Source organism: Anomaloglossus baeobatrachus, chromosome 1 (assembly GCF_048569485.1).
Source record: "Anomaloglossus baeobatrachus isolate aAnoBae1 chromosome 1, aAnoBae1.hap1, whole genome shotgun sequence".
In the NCBI taxonomy this organism is placed as follows: domain Eukaryota; kingdom Metazoa; phylum Chordata; class Amphibia; order Anura; family Aromobatidae; genus Anomaloglossus; species Anomaloglossus baeobatrachus.
Window position 1 is genome coordinate 552464605 of NC_134353.1, and position 17844 is coordinate 552482448.

The 17844-nt window shown below is 45.6% G+C and overlaps 2 protein-coding genes across 2 annotated transcripts in view; one reads left to right on the forward strand and one right to left on the reverse strand.

Annotated features, from left to right (window-relative positions):
- MOB3B (MOB kinase activator 3B) overlaps positions 1 to 16236 on the reverse strand; it is a 125773-nt gene extending 109537 nt beyond the window's left edge. The window contains exon 1 of the mRNA XM_075316901.1: positions 16153 to 16236. The gene's annotated coding sequence lies outside the window, so the exon portion shown is untranslated. The remainder of the gene's footprint in view (positions 1 to 16152) is intronic.
- LOC142296218 (uncharacterized) lies at positions 463 to 4402 on the forward strand. The gene is made up of 4 exons (XM_075339555.1): positions 463 to 539; positions 2725 to 2866; positions 3159 to 3306; positions 3390 to 4402. Exons 1-4 carry the CDS (start codon positions 489 to 491, stop codon positions 4156 to 4158), a joined length of 1110 nt encoding a protein of 369 aa, XP_075195670.1. The 5' UTR covers positions 463 to 488; the 3' UTR covers positions 4159 to 4402.
- Positions 16237 to 17844: the final 1608 nt, after the last annotated feature.

The following is a 17844-nucleotide window of genomic DNA, read 5'->3' on the forward strand; positions in this document are numbered from 1 at the left end:
CAAACAGAGCAGGTCCCCCAGAGTGCGAGTCATAGATACTTCGTGAAGTCATGTTAACACCTTGAACGATTAAGGCTATGTGCCCACGCTACAGGATTTACCGCGGATTTTGCGCGGATTTTGCCGCGGATTTCCCGAAAAACTGCAGCAGCAGCACTTCCAAGCCATTTCAATGGCATTTTGGAAATGCTGTGCCCATGCTGCGGATTTTTCCGCTGCGGATTTGCCGCGGATTTTGATGCGGAACAAACTGCAGCATGTCAATTATTGTTGCGGATTTTGGTGCGGATTTTTCCCATGCAAGTCAATGCAAGGTGTAAAATCCGCAAGAAATCCGCAGGTCTGTTCCCACAGGCTCTTTTTCCTGCGGATTTGGTGCGGATTTCGCAAACAAATCCGCAGGAAGTGATGTAGGATATTTCAGGAAGAGGAAGTTTCACCATTTTGTAGTGTAGTGTAGTGGCAGTGTATTCCTGGCTGTGCTTAGAATGTCTTGGTACGAGCGTATGCGGCTAGATGTTGAGAAGCTCATCCAGTTGGTAAGTATGTCTGTATAGGGTTAAATAAAACTTGTTTTTATTTCCCTACTTGTGTGTTTGTGTGTTTTATTTCATGTGTTTTCCGGACTCTGGATTGCCAGCTAAAAGCAGCTAGTTACAGGCTGCTTGCTTTTAGCTGGCAAAACAGGATCCCAGGTCTTTTTTCACAATTCATTTTAAAAAAAAAAAAATGTGCTCCGCTGTATTTTCACTGTCCAGCCCGATGCAAGCAAGCAACTGAGGGCTGTGCTTCTCAGCGAGATAAGGCTGAAGCATTCTCTGCCCCTCCCGCTGAGAAAAACAGTCCTCAGCTGCCCCTGAAAATGGCGGCTCCGTTGTGGAGCGCCATTCTCAGGTGCTGCACCGAGGCTCATCCAGCCGCCCTGATGCATTTGGCTGGCTGGGTAATCTGAAGGGGTTAATGCCAGTTTTGTGCAAACTGGCACTAAGCCCGAGGTTCATAATGTCATGCCTGTGTAGACACGGCCATTATGAACCTCCGTTTGGTAATAAAGAAAAGAAAAAACACTTTTTAAAATTTTTTATTTGAAAGCAAAACACACACACATCCCTGATTGCCATCTTTATTACTCCCTGATTTCCCCGACGATAATCCATGACGGCTCCGAGCCGGGCTCCGATGTGCACCCGGCTGACCCGGGCACTGACGTCAGAGCCCGGGTCAGCTGACTTAATTCGCGAGCGCGGGCGGGTCAGCTGACGATGTGCAGTCATGTGACCCGGGCACGGACGTCAGCCGGTCCCAGCAGCCATCAGTGTTTGAGATGCTGCAAAGCTCTCATCCGGCTGCTGGTACCGGCTGACGTCCGTGCCCGTGTCACATGAGTTCACATCGGAGCCCGGCACATCAGCTGGTCGGTGTGCAGTCAGCTGACCCGCCCGCGCTCGCGAATTAAGTCAGCTGACCCGGGCTCTGACGTCAGAGCCCGGGTCAGCTGACTTAATTCGCGAGCGCGGGCGGGTCAGCTGACGATGTGCAGTCATGTGACCCGGGCACGGACGTCAGCCGGTCCCAGCAGCCATCAGTGTTTGAGATGCTGCAAAGCTCTCTTCCGTCTGCTGGTACCGGCTGACGTCCGTGCCCGGGTCACATGAGTTCACATCGGAGCCCGGCACATCAGCTGGTCGGTGTGCAGTCAGCTGACCCGCCCGCGCTCGCGAATTAAGTCAGCTGACCCGGGCTCTGACGTCAGAGCCCGGGTCAGCCGGGTGCACATCGGAGCCGTCATGGATTATCGTCGGGGAAATCAGGGAGTAATAAAGATGGCAATCAGGGATGTGTGTGTGTTTTGCTTTCAAATAAAAATTTTTAAAAAATGTTTTTTCTTTTCTTTATTACCAAACGGAGGTTCATAATGGCCGTGTCTACACAGGCATGACATTATGAACCTCGGGCTTAGTGCCAGTTTGCACAAAACTGGCATTAACCCCTTCAGATTACCCAGCCAGCCAAATGCATCAGGGCAGCTGGATGAGCCTCGGTACAGCACCTGTGAATGGCGCTCCACAACGGAGCCACCATTTTCAGGGGCAGCTGAGGACTGTGTTTCTCAGCGGGAGGGGCAGAGAATGCTTCAGCCTTATCCCGCTGAGAAGCACAGCCCTCAGTTGCTTGCTTGCATCGGGCTGGACAGTGAAAATACAGCGGAGCACATTTTTTTTTTTTGGGGTAAAAATACCAGTGAAAGGGAACATGGCAACACATTTATTGGCTGTAAGATGCGGCCACCACCACTGGGTTATTATATACAGTCTGTTAAAACGCTGTATATAAGAGCACAGTGGTGTTGCCCGCAGCTTTTTAAAAACAAAAATGGCGACAGGTTCCCTTTAAACATTTCTGCCCCTTTATTAGCCCAGAATCATAGGTCACATAACGTGCCACCCTTGTTTAAAACATTTTAACAAACCAAAAAATCGATAATACTAAATAAATATTAATCTGTGTGGGGAAATCCGTTTCCATCTAAAGAAATGTGCAAAACGTGCCAATATACACTGGTCTGCCAAAAAAGTTATTGATCGTGGGGATGCAGTGGATAATATAGTACCTTAGCCAGTGTACACTGTATATTTTGGATGATGTCTGTTCCTATTGTTGGCATTATTGGAATTTATCTACTTTGCAAAATCATGCACTATAAACATATGTTTCACATTACAGGTTGAGAGTATGCCCGCTATATGGGACCCGATTGACCCCGCATATAGTGATCGGCAATATCGGCATAGGTGCTGGCAGAGAATAGTGAATGAGCTTTTTCCACTTTTTGAAAGTGCCCCGGCCTCCCTCCAGCGGAAAATTGGTAAGTTTGTATACTCCGAACAAGTTCCAAACCAGAAGCAATTTTAGTGAAATTAAAACATGATTGTTGTAAATCCGTGCATGTTCACCCACTAAAACATTGTTAATAAAGGATCTTGTGGGTTAGAAAAGTAGGAGAGAAGGCAGACAAAACGTAAATTTTGTTTAAATCTTTAAAATAAAAAAAAAAGTGGATTATTACAAACACTGATGTTGAATACTTTTTAGACAAAAAATGGTTGACATGGCCTATGGAGTCATTGGCTCATCTTTTTTATTTGTTTAATTTTTAGAAGAAGATGTTCGCAAACGCTGGCGAACAGTCAAAGACCGTTTCTACAAATTCATACATAACAGTTCCAAGAGTGGTATGTCACCAGCAAAAAAGTGTCTATATTACTATGAATTACAATTCCTGTCCACCAGTCGCAGATTAAGGAGGTAATCTGTTTTTTAAAAAGTTTATATATGTTTTTAAATTTGTTTTTTATTCTATTTATTAAAAATATTTTATTCACTTACAGCACCGAGGGAAATGTGAACCCACTTCCCCAAGCTGAGTGCATGGCTGAAGATCGAGAGGGGCCAGGCAGTGACACAGAGCCAGTGGCACACAGGGACCCTGAAGCAGCTTCCAGTGCCTCAAACAGTTGTTACAGGGCCTCAGAGTCAGCAGAAAACATGCCAACAACTTCTGCGAACTCTGCCATGGAGGAGGGGCAATTGTCAACCAGGTCTGATGAACCGGTGCCATCGACTCGCTTTGCACTTGGTCGTAAAAAGAAAAATAAGAGAAGACTGCTAGCAAAATCTGGTGAAGATGATGTTTCGGATGAGCTGACTCTTGAAACAGTCAATCTTATTAAAAAAAGTGCCTATGAAAGTGACACAGTTAAATTTTTGTCTAGTTTTGCAGGAAGGATGGAGGCAATGAATCCCAAAAAGAAAAACACATTGATGGGAGCAATGTGCTCACTGTTTGAGCATTTTGAACGTGACTCCCCACATCCATCCTTGGCAAGGATAGATAATGGCCTTACAACAATTTGGGATGCAGAGGCTGCCCCTGCAACCCTAGTGCAACGTGCACCGTCCCGGCCTGAACCTATGCCAAATTATTACCAAACACCCCCAACAGCCTACTCTCAACAGAGAATGGTATATCATTCATCTGTGGTTGAGGGGGGTTCTGGTACTCAAACCCAGATCCCTGATCGATCGGGTCAAAGCATGGCTAGGGGTTCTGAGCCAATGTGTGGCTATAGTTATAGCCAAGATTTATTCCACCTTTGATCATTTTCTTTCCAAAAAAATAGCCGGTTCTCAAATTAGCCAAACTCTAATTAAAATAGCCCAAAAAAACCCCAAACCCATAACACTAGGATCAGTTGGCCCCCGATACAGATGTATAGGGTAAGGGCAACGTATTATTTCATCTGTAATACGTTGCCCTTACACTATACCTCTACTGAGGGCTCAACTTATCCTATTGTTATGTGTTTGGGTGTCTTATTTTTTAATGTTGTATTTGAAAAACACAAGGATATTTCACTATCTTTTCCGACACTATACGGAAAAAGTATTATTTTGTGTAATTATTTATATAAAATGTCAATGTTTACATTGCTACTTTTGCACTTAATTATTTTGTTTGCACAGTTCTAAAATAAAAAATTGTTAACATTTGGTTGTATTGGTGCTTTAACATTACATGGTCCACAGTCAAAGAAACCCAAAATCACCTCGATTGTTATCTAAATTTAGGATATAGCTGCAAACATCGAAAATTGTTCATGGATAGTGTTTGCAAATAACTCTTGTAATATATTTCAAATTGTCTATGAAAATGTAACACAAAAAAATGTACTGAGGCAGCAGTTTACACCAAGTTTTACAGCATTATCAATACATTTCGGACAAATATTAACACAGACAACAGCATGCCATAACAGAAAATTTTATTTTAAAATTGTAGACAAACTTCAAGAAATGATGGACAAAAAATTGCAAACAATAATTTCTTTGTCAACTTCCATCTTAATCAACATGGTTATTGTATCACGCCAAGTTCTGCTGGTCCGGCTGCACATCACCAACACAGGAGTATTGCCAGTGCACGGCACCTTCAGGACTCATGAAATAATCAGTGAAGGTCTCTCTCACCCAGACACCCAAGCTGTTTGGCCGACCAGAAGACACATTCACCACTGGATTGAGTAAGGCCTGCTGTGTATCCTCCACTAATTCATTGCTGTACTTACGCACGTAATTGTGGAGTACACAGCAGGCCTTAATCACCGTGTCCACTGTTCGGACATCCAACTGGATGGCTGTGTGAAAGATCCTCCACTGACTTGTCATTATCCCAAAGGTGCACTCCACATATCTTCGTGCACGGCTCAGCCTATAATTAAAAATCCTCCGCCGGGTATTCAGTCCTCTTCGTGGGTATGGGCGCAGCAGGTTGGGTAGCAAAGGAAATGCCTCATCCGATACCATCACAAAGGGAACTGGATCTGTGGAGCCCGGCAAAGGTCGTGGGGCTGGGAGCGTAGCGCCTTCTTGAAGAATTTGCAGCCCAATCTGAGAAGATCGCAACACCCGAGAATCCCCAGTACTGCCATAAGCACCTACATCAATGGCAACAAATTGGTAATGGGCATCAGCCACCGCCATGAGGATCACGGAAAAATATTTCTTATAATTAAAGAAAACAGATCCTGATCGCGGTGGCTGTTGAACCCTAACATGTTTGCCATCAACGGCACCTATACAGTTTGGGAAATTGGCTACATCGTGAAAGCCTGCTGCGACCTGCAGCCAAGTCTCCTCGGTAGGCGAAGGCATCACGATGGGCTGCAATTTCTGCCAGATAACGCCACATGTGCACCTCACAATTCTGGAAATGGTTGTTTTACCAACCCTGAATTGGAGGTGCAGTGATGTGTAGCTCTCTCCTGTGGCCAAAAATCTGCAAAACAAAAGAGGGAGGGAAAAAAAAAAAAAGGGAAAATTAAAATCAGAACAGAACCAAACTGTTCAAGTTGATTTAACATCATGAATTCACTTTTAGCTTTTATAGCCCACAAACTTTATGTTTCTAAACATGTACCTTTTGAAAGTGATCAAACTGAAGAACAGACAAATGAAATGTGTATATGGGCTACTTTTTTTTTTAGACATACAAAGGCTTGTTGAACAGCTGACATTCAAAGGAAGCCATATCATGGCTTACAAGGCAAGGAAAAAGGGGCCCTGACAGGACATTCAACGTGAAATTAAAATGGCCAGCAGTTATGGCCGTTAGTAAACACCAATTTTTTAAAGATCATGAGGATGTGGCTGTTTCATAGAATGTCGAGCAGAGGTTTGTTTGTAGTACAAATAAAAGTTAAACAGGTACATTTTAAGAACCTGAATAAATAGTCCTTCAAGCCTTTCAATTCCACAGGAGTTGGTGCCCTGCGTTACATGTAATAACCACAGTATGACCAAGAAGAATGGGAAAATATGTCTGTTTTAATATCTACACATATATAGATAGATATATATATATATTACAATATATTTACATATATATATATATTTACAAACATCATGTAACATCCATTTTATATACAAATTTTAATATATATATATATATATATATAAAAATATGTATATATATGTGTATTTTTTTTTTTTTAAATGTATAGACAATAGATTTAAACACATCAATTTGAAAGTACACATTGAGTGTGTTTAAAATCATGTATTTCAGTATATATCTTTGTATATATATGTTCGCTGCCTCGGAGTGTTCGCTGCCTCGGAGTGACCTTTGACTCTGCCTTATCCTTCATACCACACATCCAGTCCCTCACCACCTCCTGCCGTCTTCAACTCAAAAATATTTCCAGAATCCGCCCTTTCCTCAATTTGCAATCTACTAAAATGCTAGTGCATGCCCTCATAATCTCCCGCCTCGACTACTGTAACATCCTCCTCTGTGGCCTCCCTGCCAACACGCTCGCCCCTCTCCAGTCCATCCTTAACTCTGCTGCCCGACTTATCCACCTCTCTCCTCAATACCACCCCGCTTCTCCCCTCTGCATGTCCCTCCACTGGCTTCCAATCTTCCACCGTATCCAATTCAAACTTCTAACGCTGACCTACAAAACTGTGCATAATCTTTCCCCTCCGTACATCTCCGAACTACTCTCCCACTACACTCCAACACGTCACCTCCGGTCCTCCCAAGATCTCCTCCTCTCCTCCTCTCTCATTCGCTCCTCACGCAACCGACTCCAAGACTTCTCCCGAGCATCCCCAGTCTCCTGGAACTCGCTGCCTCAACACGTCAGACTATCCCCTACCCTTGCAAACTTCAAACGGAACCTGAAAACGCACCTGTTCAGAAATGCCTACAATCTACAATGAACTCGCTGCCGCCCGACCACCGTGCGGAGCTGCCGCCCGACCACCGTGCGGAGCCGCCGCCTGACCTACACCCCACCTATTGTCTCCTCCCCATAATCCTATAGAATGTAAGCCCGCAAGGGTAGGGCCCTCTTCCCTCTGTACTAGTCTGTCTACTGTAACTTGTATACGTATTTTGTATGTAACCCCCTTCTCATGTACAGCACCATGGAATTAATGGTGCTCTATAAATAAATAAAAATAATAATAATATATATCACATTTTAAAATATGTACGGGACTGCAGACAGTGAGTTGGTGTCATGCCACAGTGTCTATTTTTATTTGACTCTACGTACCGCAAGGTGATGAGCAGCCGTTCAGCAGCAATCGATTTACGCATGATGGTATCCTGCTTCCTCAAATCGTCGCCCACAATGGCAAGGAGGTTATCAAAACTTTGTATTGAAAGCCGGCAAAATTGTTTGAATTTGTCTTCATATCTAATAAAAAATTAAAAAAAATAAATAAAATTTTATTTTTGGGATGAAAAAAACAGATATAAAGTTTAAAAAATACAAACCTTCGCAAGTCTTGATATAATACAGCAAAATGCCCTTTAGAAGTCCTTTCAAGGATAAGGGGGTGCACCCACATCTTCTTAGTACGAATTTGTGCCTAGCATGAAATAAAAACTCTTTCAGTGTCATGGATAACAAGCACATTACATATGTTAAAATGTAGGATACATAAAAAAGCCGTATAAAAAATAGTATACATGGTACATACTCTTCTTCGTCGACGTAGGATACGTAGTGCTGTCAATATCAGCAGATTCCTGTTTACATTGTTCAGCCGTGGTTGTTGTCTTTCACTGGACATTTTGAAATAAGCACACTTTGTGAGACTGCTAACAAAATGGATAATGGAGAAGAAAGGAGGGTTGGGACAGGAAATGACATAAAGAGCCTTTTTTTTTTCCTTCAAAACAGACTAAGCTTTATTCAGAAACACAGTAGAGTACAATGGACAAAATCCGCATCAAAATCCGCATCGAAATCCGCATCGAAATCCGCGTCAAATCCGCGTCAAATCCGCGTCAAATCCGCGTCAAATCCGCAGGTGCGGATTCTGGGGGAAAGCTGCGGATTTTGAGGCACAAAAATCCGCAGGTACATTCTACGTGGACACATAGCCTTAAAGAGAATCTGTCAGCAGGATTTCACTCCAAAAACTATATCCACATGTACGCTTTCAAATACAAATGCAGCATACCTTTCCCTAGGCAGTCCGTTCCTCAAAAATCACCATGTGAATGGATATCCAGTTGATACTGAAGTGCCTCCAGCGAGCGGAAGCTTTTACCAAGGCTTTTTGATCCTGTTTTAGATCCGCAAAGAACTGCTCCAGCTTGAATGACAGCTTTCTTGTTGTGTGACTTCAGGCAAATGAGCGGAACGTCGAAAAGATGGCTAGGTGGGAACACAGCTTGTGTGACAGAGGCTTGGGAAGTGCTTCCATGCACTGAAAGCACTTCAACTTTATTTGCATATCCTGATTTCACAGTAAGGGGTCCTTCTCACATAGTGAGATCGCTGCTGAGTCACAGGTTTTGTGACGTACCAGTGACCTCATTAGCGATAACGCTGTGTGACACTGAGCAGCGATGCGGCCCCTGCTTTAAAATCGCTGCTCGTTACACACAGTGCTGGTTCATTTTTTGCTTGTTGCTCTCCCACTTTGAAGCACACATTGCTGTGTTTGACAGCGAGAGAGCAACGATCTGAATGTGCAGGGAGCCGGCGTCTGGAAGCTGCGGACGCTGGTAACCAAGGTACATATCGGGTAACTAAGCGAAGCACTTTGCTTGGTTACCCGATATTTACCTTGGTTACTAGCATACGCCGCTCTCAGGCTGCCAGTGATGGCTCCCTGCACTCGTAGCCAGAGTACACATCGGGTAACTAAGCGAAGCATTTTGTTTAGTAACCAGATGTGTACCCTGGCTACGAGTGCAGGGAGCCAGCGCTAAGCGGTGTGCGCTGGTAACCAGGGTAAATATCGTGTAACCAAGCAAAGAATTCTGCTTAGTTACCCGATATTTACCTTGGTTACCAAGCGCAGCATCATTTCCACGAGTCGCTGCTGGCTGTTCGCTGGTGAGATCTGCCTGATTAACAGCTCACCAGCGACCATGTAGCAACGCACCAGCGATCCTGACCAGGTCATATCGTGGTCGGAATCGCCGGTACGTCGTTTAGTGAGACGGTACCCTAAGGCCAGGATCACAAAAGATTCCTTCTACAAGAGAATCGGGTGATGGTGAGGACACTCTGGTCAAACTCTGATCAGAGTGTCAGCTTAGTGTGATCAGAGTCTCCTGCATGCGAGTATCATAGTACAGGGGTGTAGAAGATGGAGAACAAAATTTCTCCATTCTGTGATGTCATCCTATTGCAGTCCAATGATTTCCACGCATCCATAGACTTGAACAGGTGAACGCCGTGCGATTTGTGCTGCCACTCACAGCATACTGCACATTTTTTTTCTCATGCAAATCAGCAAGAGAAATAATGCGATGGTTGGCACTGTCCCACAGTATAAGCCTGGACCGAGCGCAATCCAATCAGATTGTATGACTCGGACCGAGTCCTACACTCATCTGAGTGAGCCATCATGGAGGAACAGAATGGCCACGTAAAGGCATCATTGGGACTTGTCTTTGGAAAAGCTACAAGTCATTTTTTCGGCCTAATCTTTTTTCAGTCTTTTTTTTGTGCCTAAGAAAAAAAATTGGACTTTCTTCCATCAGTGTGCAGAACTTTGTCATCCATTTTTGGCCTGTGTGTTGTTTTTTCCATCAGTGTTGCATCCAGTTTACTAATGTGCAAAGAAAAAAGATTCAAGGTTCTCCTACTCTTGCAGCAAACGTCGTATACAGTATAATATACTGTTCATGAACACAACGCGGCCCTGTAGCATTTGTAAGCCCCTCTTACACAATATTGACTTACATGGTTTATAAAGAAGGACATGGATTCAGCTGCCTAATAGCATCGTCTGTTATCCCTGCCACAATGGCCGACCATAAAAACCATCTGTCCCTTTAGTAAAGAGAACAGAGCACGCTGCCCTAAACAAATGCGGGACATTTTATACCGACAGCTGTGGATCAGAGCTGGGGCATTTATATGCCTAATGCCAAGTCACTTCAAACACAAGCTGCCAAAGACTGATTAAGAAATGCATATAAGAAAATCCACCAGCTTAACGCTTCTTACCTACATAATCTGAAGGATCCAGAAAGGATGGCTTTGATCACCAGCTGATCATAGCAGACGTGTTGCAGCATGCAATAGCGCAGCCATCTTCCCTCATCCACCGGTGTCTGGAGCAGTGAGGTGCAGACTGTGCCAGCAGGCCTTGGCCCGGAGTTACACATCCACATCTTCAGGCTTTGTACTTTTGACCCTAATGTACTATGTAGTAACTGGTATGGTGACCCAGCAGCATTCCTTAGATAAAATCTAACTAGAATACTTCCCCCGGTTGTACTACTTCACTATACCTCAGGCAGGTTGTGCTTGGATAAGCCATTATTTCCCAGTATAATGCTACTATCAGAAGCACTGATACAAAAACCTGCACGCCTGTAGATGTGGTTGCCCTGCAGGCCTGTACATGTGGTTGCCCTGCAGGCCTGTACATGTGGTTGCCCTGCAGGCCTGTACATGTGGTTGCCCTGCAGGCCTGTACATGTGGTTGCCCTGCAGGCCTGTAGATGTGGTTGCCCTGCAGGCCTGTAGATGTGGTTGCCCTGCAGGCCTGTAGATGTAGTTGCCTGCAGACCTGTCAGTAGGCACTGGTGGCTATGGTGAGCATTTCTACTCATCACAATAGATCAGCAAGGCTGAATACACAAGGCCATATTATACTGTCCATATACTGGCCTGATCTGACCCAACACCATTATATATGCCTATGAGGCAGTTCATTTGAGTAAGGAGACCTGATTTTGGGCAGGGTGTTGGTGTCTGTGCACACACTAAAAATAGAGACTTGAGAAAATAGGACTTAGAGCAGCAGTATCCAAACATAATACCTAAGGAAGAGTGATGAGCGAGCACTACTATACTCAGGTGCTCGGTATTCATAACAAGCATGCTGTGCTTGGATGGGAGCGACTCAAGTACTCAAGTATAATGGAAGTCATTGGGGATCTTGAACATTTTTTACGGAAAATGTTGAGGTTCCCTTGACTCTTTTATACTCGGTACTCGAGTTACGCCCATCTGAGAGACAAAATGCTCGTTACGAATACTCAGTATGGTAGTGCTCGCCCATCACTAGTCATTACAAGTACCGAGCACTCGAGCATGGTAGTGCTCGCTCATCACTACTCATTACAAATACTGAGCACCCGAGCATGATAGTGCTCACACATCACGAGTACCGAGCACCCGAGCATAGTAGTGCTCACACATCACGAGTACCGAGCACCCGAGCATGGTAGTGCTCGCTCATCAATACTCATTACGAGTACCGAGCATGTTAGTGCTCGATCATCACTACTCATTACAAGTACCGAGCACCCGAGCATGGTAGTGCTCGCTCATCCCTACTCATTACAAATACTGAGCACCCGAGCATCATAGTGCTCACTCATCACGAGTACCGAGCACCCAAGCATAGTAGTGCTCACTCATCACGAGTACCGAGCACCCGGGCATAGTAGTGCTCGCTCATCCCTACTCATTACAAGTACCGAGAACCCGAGCATGGTAGTGCTCGCTCATCACGAGTACCGAGCACCCGGGCATAGTAGTGCTCGCTCATCACTACTCATTACAAGTACCGAGCATGGTAGTGCTCGCTCATCAATACTCATTACGAGTACCGAGCATGTTAGTGCTCGCTCATCACTACTCATTACAAGTACCGAGCACTCGAGCATGGTAGTGCTCGCTCATCACTACTCATTACAAATACTGAGCACCCGAGCATGATAGTGCTCACACATCACGAGTACCGAGCACCCGAGCATAGTAGTGCTCACACATCACGAGTACCGAGCACCCGAGCATGGTAGTGCTCGCTCATCAATACTCATTACGAGTACCGAGCATGTTAGTGCTCGATCATCACTACTCATTACAAGTACCGAGCACCCGAGCATGGTAGTGCTCGCTCATCCCTACTCATTACAAATACTGAGCACCCGAGCATCATAGTGCTCACTCATCACGAGTACCGAGCACCCAAGCATAGTAGTGCTCACACATCACGAGTACCGAGCACCCGAGCATGGTAGTGCTCGCTCATCAATACTCATTACGAGTACCGAGCATGTTAGTGCTCGATCATCACTACTCATTACAAGTACCGAGCACCCGAGCATGGTAGTGCTCGCTCATCCCTACTCATTACAAATACTGAGCACCCGAGCATCATAGTGCTCACTCATCACGAGTACCGAGCACCCGGGCATAGTAGTGCTCGCTCATCCCTACTCATTACAAGTACCGAGAACCCGAGCATGGTAGTGCTCGCTCATCACGAGTACCGAGCACCCGGGCATAGTAGTGCTCGCTCATCACTACTCATTACAAGTACCGAGCATGGTAGTGCTCGCTCATCAATACTCATTACGAGTACCGAGCATGTTAGTGCTCGCTCATCCCTACTCATTACAAGTACCGAGCACCCGAACATGGTAGTGCTCGCTCATCCCTACTCATTACAAATACTGAGCACCCGAGCATGATAGTGCTCACACATCACGAGTACCGAGCACCCGAGCATAGTAGTGCTCGCTCATCAATACTCATTACAAGTACCGAGAACCAGAGCATGGTAGTGCTCGCTCATCACTACTCATTACGAGTACACGAGCATGGTAGTACTCACACATCACGAGTACCGAGCACCCGGGCATAGTAGTGCTCGCTCATCACTACTCATTACAAGTACCGAGAACCCGAGCATGGTAGTGCTCGCTCAACAATATTCATTATGAGTATCGAGCACCCGAGCATGGTAGTACTTGCTCATCACTACTCATTACAAGTACCGAGAACCCAAGCATGGTAGTGCTCGCACATCACTACTCATTACAAGTACCGAGCACCTGAGCATGGTAGTGCTCGCTCAACAATATTCATTATGAGTATCGAGCACCCGAGCATGGTAGTACTCGCTCATCACTACTCATTACAAGTACCGAGAACCCAAGCATGGTAGTGCTCGCACATCACTACTCATTACAAGTACCGAGCACCTGAGCATGGTAGTGCTCGCTCAACAATATTCATTATGAGTATCGAGCACTCGAGCATGGTAGTGCTCGCTCATCTCTACTAAAGAACTTGTCTATCAATTATTGTTCTAAATCAACATTCCCCCTTGCTTCAGCGTGTAAAATGCATTAGTGTATATACAGCAGCATATGCCTAAGGCACTGTTCACAACAGAGCTTTACGTTACAGTTATACATCAGTACTCCCCAGCTATGCTGACACATACCTTTCCAGTGCAGACCTGAGGGACAAGCTTTTGGCCTTTATCGGGTGAGTGAGCGTATACTGAGACAGCACGTGTGGGAACTTTCCCAGGGTATATGCCGAAGATGAGCACATAAGCCGTGAATACAGCACGGGCCGTCATTACAATAAGCAGCATACTTTTTGGAAAGCACCAAATGAGGTGTGCTGGCTCCTGGTCCAGCTAATAGAGGCCATCTATATTGGTAAGGCTAGGGGCACAGGACCGGATTTTCTCCATCCGAGAACGATGGCTGATTATCTCATCAGACTCGGATCAGAGATGGATCCGTTTTTCTCAGATGTGAAGAAGATTAAAAAAGAAAAAAAAAAATGTCTGAAGTTCTGTCAGATCACACAGACTGAAAACGTGGCCGTCTGCCCGAGCCCTAATGGTGATTGCCCACGTGATGTGGCCATGATGGTCAGGTACTTTCCTATCAGGGAAAGACAGATACTTGCTAATTGGGGTTTTCTTGTTAAATGAAATATCCCAAGGACACTTTCAAAATAACAGACTTAGTTAACCCCTGCCACTCCAGTGCTGCGTCTCCATGACAATCCTTGCTTACATTTCTGCAGTAGTGAAGTTAAATCCACAGCACATGACCGCTGCAGCCAATCCTTGGGCTCAGCAGGCATGCCAAGCTATTTAATTTTGAAACTAGAAAACCCGTTTAAAGGATATGATTTACAGGTGAGAACTCTTATGGAAGAATGTTTCCTCTTTTAGTCATGGCCACATATAAATGTAGATGGCAACAAGCCAGATACGTGGAGCCGAGTCACGGCTGGTTTTGGGGACAGCTTCAACAAATACCTGTTCTTAACATGGTATCATTTATTTACTTTTATAGAAAGTTACAAACGTTGATAAATGTCAATAATAGACATATATTTTATAACATAACCAGGGTGTTGTTGTCAGTTCTCAACATCGTACAGACGTCAATCCTAAGGAGGGAACAGTGAAATGGACGCATGGATCGAGCGACATAACGTTACGTGAGCCCCAGGAGAGCAAATGCCAACATCGCTGGGATGGCACCAGCAACAGAGGCGAGTACAGGTGGTATTGTTTTACATGGGGGAAACATTGATTGGGAAGGGTTAGAAGTAGTGGATAACCCATTTAAAGGGAATCTGTCAACAGGTTTTTGCTTCCTGATCGGAGAGCAGCACAATAGGAAAAGAGATCCTGAATCCAACGATGTATCACTTAGATTACTGGCTGCAGCAGCTCTGAGACAATCATTGTTTTCAGATTTAGCATGTAGCACAGCTCAGAAAGCTTCCCCTGACCACAACAGACTCTCTGTGTACAATGTCTATAGACAGGGAGCTGCTTATCAGAGGAGGAGCGGTTTCAGACTACCAGGCAATGTATTCCGAGCAATTATAAGGTCCTGGAGCTAAAACAATCATTGCAAGTAAACAACAGCACCTAGTTTGATAAAAGAGGCATGCTTGATATATGTGTTTTCAGATAACCCCTACAGCATGCGATCATCAGATTACATAGCTAAAACCCACTGACACATCCCTATAAAAAGGCCTATTGGTTAGGGTGCAGCTAGCTTGACCTTTTGACACCTGAACTGCCAACCAGTAATTTGTATATGGCGCTTGCTCTGGGGAAGAAAAACATTCATTAACACTTTATACTGAATAGTCTGTATTTTCATAAGACGTTTTACGTGAAGTATGGCGTAAATATCCACATCAGTGCGTACATGGAAATAAGGCCAAGTCAATGCCCATAAGGCTGTGTTCACATGTCCAGTAATCATCCATTAGAGCGCATCCAGCAGCAAGAAGGTTAAAAAAAATGGATCCTGCAGAAATCTATTTTTTAAAAACAAATGAAAAAGTTGTGTTTACACCAAAGGATCGCTGCTGGATCCGCTACTGCACATGTGAACGGAGCCTAAGGGAACCGGGTCCCTTTAAGAACAAAGCAACAAGTGGATCCTAAATAAAGCAAAGGGACCAGTCACACACATATATATATATATATATATACATACACACACACACACTCTTGAAAGTACTCTGCAGCGTCCTCCCTCCATTCTGCCCGATGTTTACAGTCCACGCGCCTCCATTTCCTGGTCTCTGGTGCACACATGTCCTCCACCCTGTCCTGTGCCCAGGATGTGACCCCAGCCCCTATGTGCACACACTGATCCAGCAGATGTAGCAGAGCCGTGCTTCTTGCCTGCTCGCTGTGTGTGCAGGTAACCCACTAATGACAGCCTCAGCTCTGCTACATGTGCACGTGCTCAGCACACACTCCCCGCTCCGGCGTGGCACAGAGAACTTTCCTGGGCATACCACGCTGTGCCCGTACCTCCTGTCCGTGGGGCCCACGCCAGCTGCCCGTGACGACTTCTCCAGCCCGGAATGAAAGTCGTGAGGGAAAAGTTGAGCGATGTGAGCGGCTCCGGGAGGACGGGCCATTCCGGACCGCTGGGTGACATTCACATAGTACACGGAGCCTGCTCCCCCTGCTGGAGACGGCCGGAGCTGCACTCCCTCTGCTGGAATGGGGAGTTTCCTCCAACACATGAAAGTACCGGGAAGGTGGTGAATACACAGCAGCGTATTATGTTCTGTCAGAGCAGTGTGTGTCCACAGGAAGGCACATGTGAGGGATGCCATCTTTTCTGCTCTGGTTCATTGTATTTACTATTCTACTCATGAATCATGGCATTAAAGGGGTTAACCACTTCTTGGACACATTCCCTATGTATGGCCCGGTTAAAAGTTTACATCCACCACCCATGATGTCAGCGCGGTTGCGGCATTCGTGTTCCCAGGGCTCTTGTTAGTTGGGGGTACATGGAAATCTTGGGGCCCCATAGCAGAGGTTCTAATTGTCCCCACCCCCAATAAATAAATAAATAAATTAATATTCGCCTGGACACATAAGAACATATCTCACCATTTTGCTGCCCATGCAAAGTAATTTTCCTCCTATTAAATCTCATAGATTTCCCTGTTATTGTAGCCATAATGTACGGTGCCAACAAAAGTGCCCCAGAAACACTGTATGATGCCCCCATAGTGCATTCCTCCAAACTACCCTATACAGCAGGGGTGGGGAACCTTTTTTCAGCCGGGGGCCATTTGGAAATTTCTACCAACCTTCGGGGGCCGCACAAAATTATCAATGTGAAAATGACCCTGCTATATTTGGTCAAACAATTAATTAACTCACCCCTACTGTGGCGGCCGGAGCAGCTTCTCTTTGGTGCGGCTGTGATGTTGGATGATACTAATCATGTTGCTTCTCACAACTGCTTTTCTGTCTCGGTCTGAAGCGCAGTCAACTCTTTGTCATAATAATATTTGATAAATCATATACATCACATAGGAGACGCTGGAGGCACACAACACATAGGAGACAATGGGACTGCTCTATATACATTACAGGAGTCACTGAAGGCACATACATCACTGGAGGGGCTGGGGGCATATACATCACATAGATAACGCTGGGACTGACGTATACACAACAGAAAGGAAACGCTGGGACTGCTGTATATACACATCACAGGAGACACTGGAGGTACATACATCACATAAGGAGCTGGGGACATATATATGCTCCCAGCCCCCCCTGTGTCTGTAAATGCCCATAGCCCCTCCTGTGTTGTGTATGTCCCCAGTGTCTCCTGTGATGTATATGCCCCCAGCATCTCCAATGTGATGTAAAAGTCACAGGAGACGCTGAAGGCAAACAACACAAGAGGGGCTGGGGGGCATACACATAACAGGAGATGCTGGGGGGCATACACAACGCAAGAGGTGCTGGGGGGCATACACAACGCAAGAGGGGCTGGGGGCACACACAACGCAAGAGGGGCTGGGGGCACACACATCACAAGAGGGGCTGGGGGCAAAGACATCACTGAGGGGGGCACAGACATCGCTGGGGGAACACAACACTGGGGGTGATACACAGAATTGGGAGGGCACACAGCACTGCCCCCCAGTAATGTCAGGGCTCTGCACACAGCACCTGCAGAGCCCTGGCATT